General features: G+C 34.6%; 1 protein-coding gene across 7 annotated transcripts in view; it reads left to right on the top strand.

Annotated features, from left to right (window-relative positions):
- The window catches only part of NAV3 (neuron navigator 3), a 688,216-nt gene that overhangs the window by 507,416 nt on the left and 166,078 nt on the right, over nt 1-14,722 (top strand). For all 7 annotated transcript variants that reach the window (XM_039343281.1, XM_039343283.1, XM_039343282.1 and 4 more), the window contains 2 exons: nt 5,074-5,146; nt 7,770-7,953. In XM_039343281.1, coding sequence (XP_039199215.1) covers nt 5,074-5,146; nt 7,770-7,953 — 257 coding nt within the window. The remainder of the gene's footprint in view (nt 1-5,073; nt 5,147-7,769; nt 7,954-14,722) is intronic.

The raw sequence follows: 14,722 nt of genomic DNA, 5'->3' as shown, positions 1-14,722 counted from the left end.
ATGATCTTAGACCACTTCTAGGTGGTCACTATTGGGGCAATTCTCAGTTGTGAGATTCACAAATTAGTTTAACAGACCAAAATATATTTTAGCATATCAGGTAATAAATACAGGAACATAGTGTCATATGCCCTTTCCAAAGGCAAAATAACAGATGCGTCCATTGGCATAATGCAAGACAGATTATCTTCAACTTTAGTCTAATAAGATTCACCTTGTTCATGTAAATAAACTTACAATCTTCTTTTGGGGAGCAAACGTAATTTGTGAACTGAATAGATATGTAGAATATAGCAGAGAGCTCCTAACTGGTCTTTTGACTCAGCCATGATTTAGATGAAAGATTCAAAGAGGGCATGATCTGATTTGAGTTTCACTTTGAGATTTAAAGGCAAGGCAGTTCAGTTTGATCTTTCTGAGATTTTTTTTTTAAAGCTACACTTGGGAATCATCAAAATACCTTCATTTTGGGCAGGATGGGATGAAAATAACATGGACAATTGATTCCCTAGAAGACACCAATTCTTTGTTTCCTGGTGGATATCCTTTTCTGCAATAAATATTTGAAATACTTCTCATGCACATCTTTTAAGGCAGGGTGTTTCAACCTTTTCACCCATTGTACCACTTTTAAGATATGGCAATATCCGAGTACCACCAGTCGCCTAGCAAGCGAAAACCTGATGACCAAAAAAAAAAAAAAAAGAAAGAAAGAAAGAAAGAAAAACAGTGATGAAGTACAGTAGTCCTTGACTTACAACAGTTCGCTTAGTGACTGTTCAAAGTTATAATGGCACTGAAAAAAGTGCCCCCCAAGCCACAGCGAGCAAGACACCTGCCTGCCCACCCAACGGTGCTCTTCCTCCTGTCCGAGGTTTTCATTGTTGTGAGCATTTCTGTTGAGGATTGGGAGTGGGGGTGGGGTGGGGGGGATGTTTGGTTTTTATTCCCCCCGTCTGCTGGGTGGTTGCAGCAGGTTTTGGTCAATTCACATAACCCTGTGACCATCATAAATATGAATCAGTTGCCAAGCATCTGAACGTAAATCACAAGACCCTGGAGATGCTGCAACATTCCAGGTGCTCGGCCCTTTTTCTGGGCTCAGCAGAAGGGCCAGGATCAGTACCAAGCTCCAGCTGGAATCTGGTGCTGATCCTGGTGCTTCCACTGAGCCCTGACAGCCCTGCAGCTCCAGCCATCTCTTACTCAGGCTTATGTGGTGTTGCCACTGGTTCAGCTCATTCCCCTCCCCCACTACCACTTTTCTAGTATGATCATGTACCACCTGCCAGGTGCCAATGTACCACAGGTGGTACCCATACCACTGGTTGAAAAGCCTTGTAGTAGAGGACCATAAGATCTGGCATAGGTGACTTACAATTTTGACCCTTTTGATATCCCATAATACTCACTTTATAGATGTGCAAGCACATTGTCAGAGCTTATCCTCTTCTGCGTTGGAATCAGAAGAATTGCATTGATTTATTCTTAAATGGAGGTGTAATTTTTCAGCTTTTCTTTTTATGTTTCTTCTGATGGCTAAAGGCTATAACAAAATAGCATAGAACTAAATTAAATTATATTTCTGCTTCTGATCATTATAACTGGCATGGTAGTTGCCAGTTGGTCAGCTTGATCCCTCTAAGAAATTTTTTAATCAGTAGTAGAACTAAGTTGTGTCAGGTTTGTTGTCTGCTAGAAAAACATTTAAGGTTAAATTGAAGCAAAAGCAGACCATGAAATACAATATCAAAGAGAGGGACTGGCATACTGTTTGGAACTCTACCATACCCTATTCCTAAACATAAAGGTATGTGATAACTTGGCACATCATTGTTGGAAGACTTAAATAAGTCTGAAATAAGTCTGTATAGGGAACTAACCCTTAAGTCTGTATTTAGAGGCTGACTTCTGAACTGAATTCCCAGTTTATAAAAAATAAAATAGAAATAGAAATATCCTGATACATTAAACAACTTGAGAAACTAAATGAAGTGCAAGCAAAGTTAGCCCAGCCACCCAAAATATCTTTAACAGGTACAGTAGCTAATTAGTCATTAAACAACCTGGCCAGCTGTTCAGTCTCATTATAGCATTCTCCATATGTGTGAAGTTGCAATATTAAATATTCTCAGTAGTAGCAGAGGGGCCATCAAATCTGCAAAACATTTGAAAGATTATTAAGTATTTTAATTTTTAATCTGATAAATTCTAAACCTTGTCCAATTTAGTATGGCAATTAAAAATGAACTGAGTTTCAAAACAGTTTAGATTGTTGACATAAAATATATTTATTTTATATCTTTAGAACTTTGAGACATAGAGGAGAATTAAAATTTCCCCAAATTATCTAGCTAATAAATCAATAAACCAATAATCAATTGTAGCAGGTCATAAATCCAAAATAGCTATTCTGCATTCATATCATTGGTGGGAAGGGGGCAATTTGATTCACTGAGCATTTAGTTTTATACTTCAGCAGTTTTTCCATATGTCTCATCCCTTTGTTTCTATTTTATATTATCTGTCACTCTTCTTTTATAAACATATCTTTCTGGATATGTAGAACATTACCTGAGTAGTGATTCATAGTGTATTTTAATATCACTCAGATATTCTTGTTCTGAGATAGCAGTAATGAGGAGAGATTTTTACATCACTGCATCAATATTTAAGCGAATTAGAAAGTATTCCAGATCACTACAGTGGTAGAGAAAAGGCTTTAGTTTTTTTCATGAATATGACTTGTTCTTAATAGTGGAAAGCCTTTAGATTTTTAAAAATTGTATCCTTTACAAAATGGATAACCATATCCACAGAATAATATGTTTGTATATATTTTAAAGTTATTATCAAGTAGAGTCATTGAGTATCAGATTAGCAGGTTTGGGATTTGAGGTCCAGGAGCTAGAAGGCACAATTGCTACAAGACACTTTTCCTAAAAATATCCTGCTTCCTGTCTTTTATCATTTTTCTGTTTAGCACTACCAAGATGTTACCGCCTGCCCTATACTCCTTGACCTTAAGTCCATATTATCAGCTCTTATACACAGTTGAAACAAGCAAAGAATAGTCAACTTCTTTGTGATCCTGATGACACCATATGAGGAAGACAAGATGGCTCCTATCCTAAAAGTATAGACTTTGCAGAAGATGCTTGGGAATGTTCCTGAGGATTTGATTGAACTGAAGCATTAGTCACGTCTTGGAATGAGAAAGTGGTTATGGGCCTAGACTCAATTATAGCTCAATGGCTTCTTTCTGCACAGGGTTTTCAAAGAAACCATCCATCCTGGCCTCCTTTGAACTTGGCATTCAATACTACCAGTCATGGTATCCTTCTGGACAGATCAGAGTGTTGGGAGTGGGAGGCATAGTGTTACAATGGTTTTCCTACTTCTTCCAAGTCATTACCAATTACTATTGATGAGTGAAGAAATCCAGGCCTAGACCCCTGTACTATGGGGTATTTTGAGTCTCAGCTCTCTCCCTGCCATTGTTTAAGATCTTTATGGAGCTGCTGAATGAGATCACCTGTTCTTCTGGCACTCAGTAGCATCTTTATGATGATACACAAGTTATACATCTCAATCTAGCAGGACTAAATGGATGTGCATTTGGGGGCCATCTTGATCCAGGGAATTTCTATATTTGGTTCATGGCAGTATAGCATTACTCCATAAAGTGTGCAGTTTGGAGAGTCTCTTGGATTAATGGCTCCTGCTTGAAGAGCACGTGGCAGTGAGGGTTGAAAAACCTTTACCCAAAGCTATCTTATGTGCCAATTTTGTCCATTTCTGGATCAGGAAGTCTTACTTATAGTCTGCCACACTTTTAAAATAGAATAGAATAGAATAGAATAGAATAGAATAGAATAGAATAGAATAGAATAGAATAGAATAGAATAGAATAGAGTGGAAGGGACCTTGGAGGTCTTCCAGTCTTCATCTAGATTATTGCAATAAAGTGTACATAAGGCTGTCCCTGAAGACTACTTGGAAGCTATAGCTGGTCCAAAATACAGCAATTACCAGTAATTATAAGCATGCCTCAGTATGCTTATGTAACACCTTTACTACGTGAGCTATACTGATTACTAGTATGCTTCTGGGTCAGTTCAAGATGGCCTATAAAGCCATTTTTGGCCAGGGAATTTTCAAGATTGCCTGCCCATTCCAATAAGATAAGACAAAGAGAACATGTCCTAGGTCCCAATACTTAATCAATAGATTCCAGGAGAAGCACTTTTTCTTTTGCTGCACAACATTACCTCTAAAATTTAGATGGTCTTGATCCTGCCTCCAAAATAATGGGTTAGAAAGTTTTGTGACAGTGTTCCCTTATGGTTGCTCTTTGGTGGTTCTTGATTGGATGAAATTGCCTCAAAAATAATATGTTTTATTATTTGTAATGGTTGTGGTTGTTGTTATATGTCATTTTACTTATCTATATATTCTGATTTGCATGTGAATTGGGTGGCTATATAAATTGATCAAAATAAATAACATTACCAATTTAAAACAATAAATCTCAAATGCTACCATAATAGTAACTAAATTTGCTTACAGACTCTAGGGTGAATTTGAAGAGATCTCTTTCAGACAAACTCTAAAAATGAATTTATTTACAAAATCACATTTCATTTTACACACACACACACACACACACACACACTTATTTGTTCTATTGATGTGTTTTCACTGAAGCAGTCAGTCTCCCACAATTTAGGACATACCACAGTATTCAAGCTTGTATGGAAACTTTCATTGTTGTTTATCTGAGTGTTCAAAATCCAGTTTTTGCGTACGTAGGTGGCTTGGTGATTTGTCAGCATGCCATTTTGGATCAGCCCTTTATGAATTGTTTTTAAGCACCAAAATGGACAATGAAAGCTTTTATAGCAGCTGCCTAATTAGCAGTAATCATTCTTGTTAACTTTGCTAAAGAACTGGAGTATGTGATGAATGTAAACTATTCATTTTGGTTTTTTTCCCCCATACCCATTTGCAGCGAGCAAGTTCATCTTGTAAAATAGCCTTTAATTGCTTTGCAATTTCATGTTCATTTTGCAGATTGAGAATGTTGATGTCTGCCTTAGCTTTCTGGCAGCCAGAGGAGTAAATGTCCAAGGTCTTTCTGCTGAAGGTAAGAGAACCACACTATCAACCAAGAAAATAAAATATCTGCCTGAGAAGTTCATGAACCCTATTTTCAATTTGCTATCTTGAAAAAAAAATCTTTTTTATGAGTTACCTACTTTATTTTCTTGGAATCAGTTGTATCTATATAAGAAAATAAATATTTCATTTGAAAGTCAAATGAAGTACTTAAATTATTGATTTATCCTTGGGTATATTTTGTTCATTTAATCTGGTACCTATATTTCTACACAGGTATATAGTGCACTTTCCAAGTATATCGCTGAATATAGCATGAATATACTAAAGTATTGCATTGTGTAAGTTACTGAAATTTAGCACAATCAATAAGCCTATAAATTCACAGGAAATCTCATTTTAAAGTAACCCATCTAATGATTTTATTGCCTTCTGTTAACAATTATGTAGATTCATGTCACACTGTAATCAAATACCTTAAAACTTTTATTTGTTTAAATTTGTTATTCTTTGCATCACATATTGTTTGATGTCCCAGGGCAAATTAGAATTGCTCCCTGCAATTAATAGCTTTACGATTAATATTTTATTGAAGTGATGTCAGAAATTATTTTATTAGAACACTGAATTATTATTTTGAATTATAGTTTCTGTTTTATATAAAATTAAATATGCTATTGTCAGAGATTTCAGTCTCATTCAAATGTTATTGTTCATTTCTTGAGAAACCTGAAATAAATTATTTCTTAGCAAAGAAAGAAATAGTGTAAAATAGCCTAATTTTTGTTTTGTAAGAATGATATAGTCTCAGTTTTTTATTTTCTGTTAGAATATTTTTATTTTTGTATAATAAAAATAATAATAGTAATAATTTCTACATTGTTCATCTTACTATTGATAGTAGCTCTGGTCAGAACATGCAATATAGATTTTTGTGATTCTGAAAGAGGATGATATTTTCAAAAACAGTTGTTGAAAGAGATTCTAACATTTATTTTTATTGTTATCATGAAGATAAGTTTCAGTTATGTTAAGTCCATTGATCAGGGAACCCTGAATGGCAATAATAGGCCAATAAAAAATCAGGTGAAAACATTTTGATATATTATTCCAATATTTTGTAAAATTTGTAAAATTTTATAAAAATTGTTACATATTTCGGTCTTTCAGATGCCCAGTATCAATATACATCTCCTTGTAAAAGTACAACATATTGATATCAATATCAATAAACATTTCCTATTATCAAGAAAACAGTAACATAATTTTACATATTTAATTATTTTTAATTTCAGTTAAAGATGCATAAGCTTGCACTATTTTTTATAACCATATCTGTCTTTTTTATCAGAGAATTTTAAAAAAAGTCCAAACTCAGGAAATGGAAAAGAGTGTCCTACAGATTTTTATTGTCTCTTCTTTTTATCGTAAAGAAGGTGTGATTAAGCATAAGAAACATTTTAACTTATTTTCATTTTTTTCTGAGAAACTAGGATGAAATTCTCAAATATATCAGCTGGTATAATTTCAGAGGAATCAACAATATTTTTTTGATGTAAAAATCAGAATAAATAGAATGAAAAATAATTATTATACCAATATAATAATGAACGAGAATGTAGGGAGTTTTGGTCCTATTGTTAGACATAGTGAGGCCAATAGTTAACCTTAGAGAGCAGGAATTAACAATGGGACATTGAGATCTAAGTTTGTTATCTCAAAACAGTTAAGTCCTCTCAGAAGCAATTTAGATAAATATCAGCCAGGATTTAACTACTTCTCTGGTCGGGCACTATACACATAAGGTACATAAGTATGAGATTGGATTTTTACTAGTTCCAACATGAAAACTCCTTTTTGTTTCAAAGTTAAATCTCTTTTTCTTGCAATTCTGAAGTGTGAAAAGATTAGTTCAGATAAAGGCAGTCCTTAACTTGGTCTTCAAAAATTTAAAGCTTCAAAACCCATTAGCAGCTTTGACTTGGGCTTGGAAACATATTTAGCCACTATGATCGAACACATGAATGTTATGCTTCTGAATGGTTCTGAATTGTCTACAGCAGGGGTGTCAAACTCGCAACATCACATGACATGTCGCGATGTATTGCGACTTTTCCCCCATTGCCGACAATGAGGTGGGTGCAGTTTTGGCATGACATATCTGGCCCATGGGCCAGCAGTTTGACATCCCTGGTCTACAGCAATATAGAAATATAGAAATATATGCAATGATCAATATGCAAATGTATGCAGAATTTACTATTGTATATATAGCTGAAGCAAGGCACAATAATAAAATTATCAGCCAGCATCAACAAATGTAAATAATTATTACATTCAAATTATACAAAATTGCTACCTTTTGAGTAATGATTATGTGCTATTAATTTTTTGAATGTATTTATGGTAGATAAATTTGGTGGTATTGGCCAGTAGTACTTTATAAAAGTTCAATATATGATATAAAATTCTATATCTATTATCCAATATAAAACATGAGATTCCACCATAAAAATCTCTAAAAATCTTGTCATATTAAATTCAAATATAAGATAGTTTTCAGAACTGTAATAATGGCTAATGTCCATTAGGTACACCTGTGAAGGAAAGCTAATTTTGATATTTTCATTTCCTTCTTTTTGTCTGTGCAGAAATAAGAAATGGAAATTTGAAAGCCATTTTAGGACTGTTTTTCAGTTTGTCTCGTTATAAACAGCAGCAGCACCAACAACAGCAATACTATCAGTCCTTGCTAGAGCTACAGCAACATATCTGTCATTCTCCGAATCCTCCTGAGAGTGGCCAATCCAAAATCCAGCAAGATATGCAGTCCAGGTAGGTCAAATTACTTTCCTTAATCAAGTTGTACCTGAGATTGCTTTCTTTATGCAACTAATCTTTTCAAGCTCCTCGAAACAAAACTGAAACCGTGAAGCCAATGAAGTCTTATCTGGAAATAAGCTTTTTATAAATATTCAAAGAACTTTAATTGCTTAAAACAGTTTGTATAAAATATTATTCTTATATTTTTAGGCATTTAACTTCTTTTTTTCTCCCTTGTTAGCAATGACATGAAACTGGCTATTGGAAACTCACTGCGTACGCTGAAGTCAATGCTTCATCTGAGGGAAGCTCATTTTAAGGAAATTAGTAAATTAGTAAAGAAGAGAAGATAATCCTGTTTTTTCTTGAAAGAGTAAATTTTTAATTTTATCATAACTTCCGCTTACTGAACATAACAGAAAAAAGTATTTTGTTCCTCTGTTTTGAATTGCTTTTGTTTTCAACCTAAAGTAAAGTGATTGTAGAAACTGAACCAATACAAATTTAGGGATGTCACTACAGTTTGGGAAATACTCATTTTTCTCCAGATAATTTTATCATCAAAGGGTTTTGGGTGCTACCACTGTAGATGAATGGTATATGTTGTATGACAGGTAGGTTACAAAGCAAAGCATATTTTTTAAAAAAAATCATGAAACTCCCCACAGTGAATGCAAACCAGCTATTGCTTATCTAAATACAACAATCAGGTGGCAGGAATAGAGTTGCTATTAAATATCCTAGCACTTAGTGGATCAGTTTTTTAGAAAGAGAAAGATAAACTTTATAAAACAGAGGAAATATCATTGGTATAACCAAACAGTGTTTTCTCTGTCAAAAAAATGTGTAATTACACATTTAGAAGTTGAATAAAGGTTTTTAGCTAATTTCTTTTTCTGTTAAGCAATAACACAATCTATAATTTTTTTTAATTATGTTTCTTTTGTGTTCTGATATTCAAAATCTTAATGTTGACAGTGAATCTTTTTCTTCACATTGAAATCATTCAGATAAAAGCATGGATTGAAAATAAACACATACATTTTCTGTTGGTTTTACTTATAATTATTCATATAAAGGATAGTGGTGTGATTTGAATAGTAACAGGGCAAGCTTGCTGGACTGTGGTGGGATTAAGAGTTTTAGGATTTTAAGTTCATGGTTTAATGAAGAAAAGAGTGTTGCAAAACTCTTGCACAAATCTCTTGCTGGTTTTAAATTCTTAGTGTATCAACCTTCCTTTAAAATGTGTGGAGCCAAAACATACATGTTAGAATGATTATATGAGTAGGAATTACTTTGCTTTTTTAAAACTAGCTGAACTGTATATATATATATATATATATATATATATTCATTTACCATGCTATTTTCATGTATTTTCCCACCTGGAAATGAACTAATTCTTCAATATTCTTTAAAACAAATGCCTTTTAAACTAACTGATTTCTTTTCAAAGGACAGTTACATACGATCTCTGGCTTGCCTGAGATTTTCTTTTAAAGTTCCAGGTAGATAAATGGGGAGATGAATGGAGAGCAGTAATGTTTGGAGAGATTGAAAGGACCCTTGAATGATGCAAAGGAAAAAAAAAAAAAGGGGGGGGGGAAGGTGGAACTTTTAAGTACATTCACTATATGTTTAAAATGATTGATGTGTCAAATTTAATTATTATTAATTTAACATCATTAACATACACTTTCTGATATTCATAAAATTTATTTCCTATAATGTCTGTGTTGGTGTTTCTCAAACTTGGCAACCTTAAACTTTATTACACAACCTGTGATCCTAGCGGGTCACTGTTTCAGAGAGATTTCCTTACCTAAACAAAGAAACAAAACGACTATGGAATGGCAAAAAAGTAGTGGGAGTGGGAACAATTTCCATTGTTCTGGTTTCCTAATTGAATTTCCTTATGGTAAGGTGGCAGGAAGCATCAGAAATCCTTCCTTCTTTCTTCCCTCCTTCCTTCCTTCCCTCCCCCAGGTGGAGAGTGAATGAGGGGGAGTGTGAGTCAGGAATGGTACCTTGGTGCCATCTGAAGGAATGAGGGATTGTGAAACTGCTCTGGGAAATTGTAACAGAACATTAAAAATTGAGATCACGTGACTGTCAAAGCAGCACAGCAGCATCCAGTAACATTGAAACAGTCACAACATCCTCAAATTTCATTTTCCTTGGGAATCATGGGTCATGGATCACATTCTGTAAGTTATCTCATTTGAGGTACCTTGGTTCAATTTTTTTTGCACTATTGTGCTCTGTTTTGCCCAATTAAAGGTCATGATAAGAAGAGAGTCTTTCCTGTCTGTCTGTCTGTCTGTCTGTCTGTCTGTCTATCTATCTATCTATCTATCTATCTATCTATCTATCTATCTTTATTATTTTTACAAATAGCTCAAGGTGATGAACATATCCCATACTTCTTCCTGTCAGATGGATTGGGCTGAGAGAAGTGTCTCGCCCAAGCCAAGCCAAGCCTCAGATAGTTTTCATGGCTAGTAGTATACAGATAACTGCCCAGGGAACTTGAAGTCAACACAGCTTAAGATTCTCGATGTTATCAAATACTGGTTTATGTGAATATTTTGGTTGTATAGCCAGCACTTATAATAACGTATATACTATTGGAAATAGGTTATGTTAGAAGTAAGTAAAATATAACAGCAAACACTATATTACACTTTTTCCTTCAGGGTGTAATGATAAATAAAGATGCCTTTTGTGGCTTTAATTACACTTCTAAATCAAGTAGAATATTTTAATTTAACAATTACAACTAATGAACAAAAATATTGCTCATATTCATCCTGACTTATTAAAATGGTACCTTGCTCAATAGTAGTAACTGTGGGAGGGATCTCGGAGTCCTAGTGAACAATCACTTAAATATGAGCCAGCAGTGTGCTGCAGCTGCCAAAAAAGCCAACACAATGCTAGGCTGCATTAACAGAGGGATAGAATCAAGATCACGTGAAGTGTTAATGCTGCTTTATAATGCCTTGGTAAGGCCACACTTGGAATACTGCATCCAGTTTTGGTCACTACGATGTAAAAAAGATGTTGAGACTCTAGAAAGAGTACAGAGAAGAAGAACAACAAAGATGATTAGAGAACTGGAGGCTAAAACATATAAGGAACGGTTGCTGGAATTGGGTATGTCTAGTTTAATGAAGAGAAGGACAAGGGGGGACATGATAGCAGTGTTCCAATATCTCAGGGGTTGCCACAAGGAAGAGGGAGTCATGCTATTCTCCAAAGCACCTGAAGGCAAGACCAGAAGCAATGGATGGAAACTAACCAAAGAGAGAAGCAACCTGGAACTAAGGAGAAATTTTTTGACAGTTAGAACAATTAATCATTGGAACAACCTGCCTCCAATACCCCAACACTGGAAGTTTTTAAGACGAGACTGGACAGCCATTTCTCTGAAATGGTACAGGGTTTCATGCCTGAGCAGGGGGTTGAAGACCTCCAAGGTCCTTTTCAACTTTTTTTATTACTATTGTTATTGTTGTTGTTGTGAGGAGGAATTATTGAATAAAAATACAACTTTGTATTGTGGTTATGCTTTTGCATGAGGAATTATAAATGCTTACTTTTAGTGATTGCTTCTAGTTAGGCCCTTGTAAGCATAGTTTATGTTTATGCTGTCACCACAGATGGAAATAGCCTATGCTTTTTAAAGGACTATGTCTGAGATAAGTGGAAATACAGTATCTTTCTCTGATGCACTATCACTTTGGATGTTAAAAGAGGGAACGATCAATTCATTGTTTCTGTAAAGTTAAAATTAGGAACTTTTCCCCCCAATGTATCTTTTACTAATATCTGTGATAAAGTTACATTTTTATTACATTAAGAAAGTACAAGAACAATGAACAGTGTGCATTCTTAAAATGACAAATGAAGCATTCAATTCAGACTTCATCACTTAACATAAGAATCTACCAGATGTGCCAATGCTGACCAAAATGTCTTAAGAATTATAATTCACAAAAATATGTACAACTAAAGCCTTCCTACTCTTGGAGTTTGGATTTATCAGCTGAAAGCTTTGTATGACAACAGTAGTCTTCATTGTGCATGAGCAGACATTCTCGAAATACATTAAGGAGTCATACAGTATTTTAAAATATACTAGATTGATACCCACTGCAATCATGACATGTCCAGCTGTCCATCTCATGATGAGAAAATGTTGCATAAAATTAAAATACACAACAATAGCAAGTTAATGTGTAACTGTATTTCTTGACAGCTTCTCTTTTTATCTTATCTAGCAGCTTCTTGGACTATACCCCTAAGCTGATACATGTTTGTATCGTTTCCCACAAATACCATTAATTCACAGCTACTGTATATAATTGTGAAGCTACAGTATATAATTGTTATATCTGTATGACAAGGATACATATAATAGAATACACAAATGTTAAATAAAATGCTTTTATTTAAACAGCTTAACACCTTAATTGCAGAAGATTCATAAAGTAAGACCTCCCACAAATGATTGTTTATCCAAAGAAATGTCAAATACCAGTTTGACCACAAAAGTATATTTGAAAATGGAAACCACTGTGGTTTGGAATTCTGGCAGTCATAATTCTAAGAGACCTCAAAGACATCAAAATAAGAATCTTAACTAGCCGGCTTCTTTGTTGGCAGGATCAATAATATTTAATCTATGCAACAGAGATAAAAACAGAGATAAGTATATAGAGATTTATATATGGTTAATAATGTGGGTAAAAATTCGACTCCTGGGTATATTCATATTGTAAAATAAATAAACAGTGATCACCAGGAGAATCAATGAGAAAAACATTTAATAAAACCTAGCTTTCGTCGGAAGCTTCCGACATCGTCAGGGTTAAAAGCAGTCATTGGGAAGAAACTTACCGTAAATGCCGGCGTATAAAACGATTTCCGCGAGCGCTAAAATCGGCACCAAAGACGGGGGTCGTCTTATACGCCGAGTCGTCTTATACGCCGGAAATACTGGTAGTTTCCAGCGTATAAGACGACGTTCTAGGAATGTGGCCCGGCTATAAAGACGGGGGTCGTCTTATACGCCGGGTCGCCTTGTACGTCGGCATTTACGGTATATATGATTACTAGACGCCTGCATCCGGCTTCTGGACCGCATCACCAGTCCCAGCTGATCAAATTGCACCCTGAGCATACCCTTTGCGTCAGCGCCCAGCCCTTTCCTGTTTCTATTCCATACGCTATTGTTCCCTCCTCCAGATTCATATATAGATAAAAGCTCTCTTACTACGTGATGGCTTTTCAACTACCCACATACTGAAAGAAAAACACACATTTATGGGTTAGACAGAAACTGATTACAGAGCTGTCAGCAAAATCCTAAAATATAGATAAACTAACATTATGACCTGTAGACATACAGTAGTAGTAACAACTTGAGATTCATATGGATCTGATTAATTCATTAGTTTACTATGTATTACTTTAAATATGCAATGCATTTAGTTTGTGGAACTAGAAGTCATTTTTTCAATATAGTTGATACACTGTTTTTCAAATAGGAGTTTCCTGAATGCTAAAATCCACTGGATCAGCACTTCTGGAAGTTTGTCATATTAACAGAAAATTTAATAAATGAAATAGTCATGAAATAGAAAGATCTTGAAAATATTTTATATGTATAATTTTGAATACAAAATACCAGGTGATCAGCCATACTAATAGGGCCAGAATAATATCATAAATAAAGTCTACTATTTGATTAATGTGTGAGCAACAGTAGTGGGTGTTGTTGTTTTTACAACATTCTTGTTTCTAAAGCAAGAAATTGTTTCACTCTTCCTATCTCCCTGATTTAAAAATTTGAGATTAGAATGAAAAGTAATGCCTCCAATGTATAAGTTGCCAACAGATGGCAGTACTGATGTACCTGAAACTCTGTTATGCTACTCATCATCTTTTTTCTCCACTTCAGTTGACAAGGAAGTTGCTGTGAGAAAAAGTTGTGTTATTACTGTTTATGAAATGGAAGCCTACATGAGCAATTGTCAATTCATTTTAACCATCATACTATGATTGAATTTTTAAAAGCGTAGTCTTTCCAATTCATGTTGACATCAATACTATATAATACTGGATCAAAAAAATATAAAATTGATGAATGGGCCTTCTGCCTCTCTCCTCCCAATCCTGCCCTGCTGGGTCCCAGTAGGCCTTGGAATTGCTCCCTACTCATGTTTTGCCCATGGCACACTTACTTTTCAAGATCTCTGGACACAATTATAGCTAATCATCACTGGGCTGGATGGCTGCCTCCTGGAAGCAGCCACCATTTTCAGTGCACTTACAAATCGTTGCAGACATGCCAAAATGGTGGCTACTTTCAGGAGGGTGCTATGTGGGCTAGGATCAACTGTTTCATGCTGCTTCCCTAATGTGGTCTGCACAGTGCTGCTTGTTTCTGCTTTAAACTTATGATTTTCAGTAACATTCTGCCAATGAATCTGTTCTCCATAAAATATTTCTCTTTAAATTTCAAGGATGTTTAATTATTATAATGTTTTATACCAGTCTTCTAATCTTTTTCTTAGTTCTACAAATATATTGAACAATAACAATATTAGTATTGTTATAAATAAATAGGAATTGCAGTTCTGAGTTTAATAAGGATGAAATCCTTATTAAATATTATTTTATTATTTTTAAATAATATTTATTTATTTATTTATTTTATTTTATTTTATTTATTCTCCATCTCCATTTTGTTTGGAACCTGAGAAAGCACTTC

This window comes from Crotalus tigris, unplaced genomic scaffold (genome assembly GCF_016545835.1).
Source record: "Crotalus tigris isolate CLP2741 ecotype Arizona unplaced genomic scaffold, ASM1654583v1 scf7180000017836.1595184, whole genome shotgun sequence".
Lineage (NCBI taxonomy): Eukaryota > Metazoa > Chordata > Lepidosauria > Squamata > Viperidae > Crotalus > Crotalus tigris.
The sequence above is the reverse complement of the archived record's forward strand: the minus strand, read 5'-3'. Positions and strand labels throughout refer to the sequence as shown.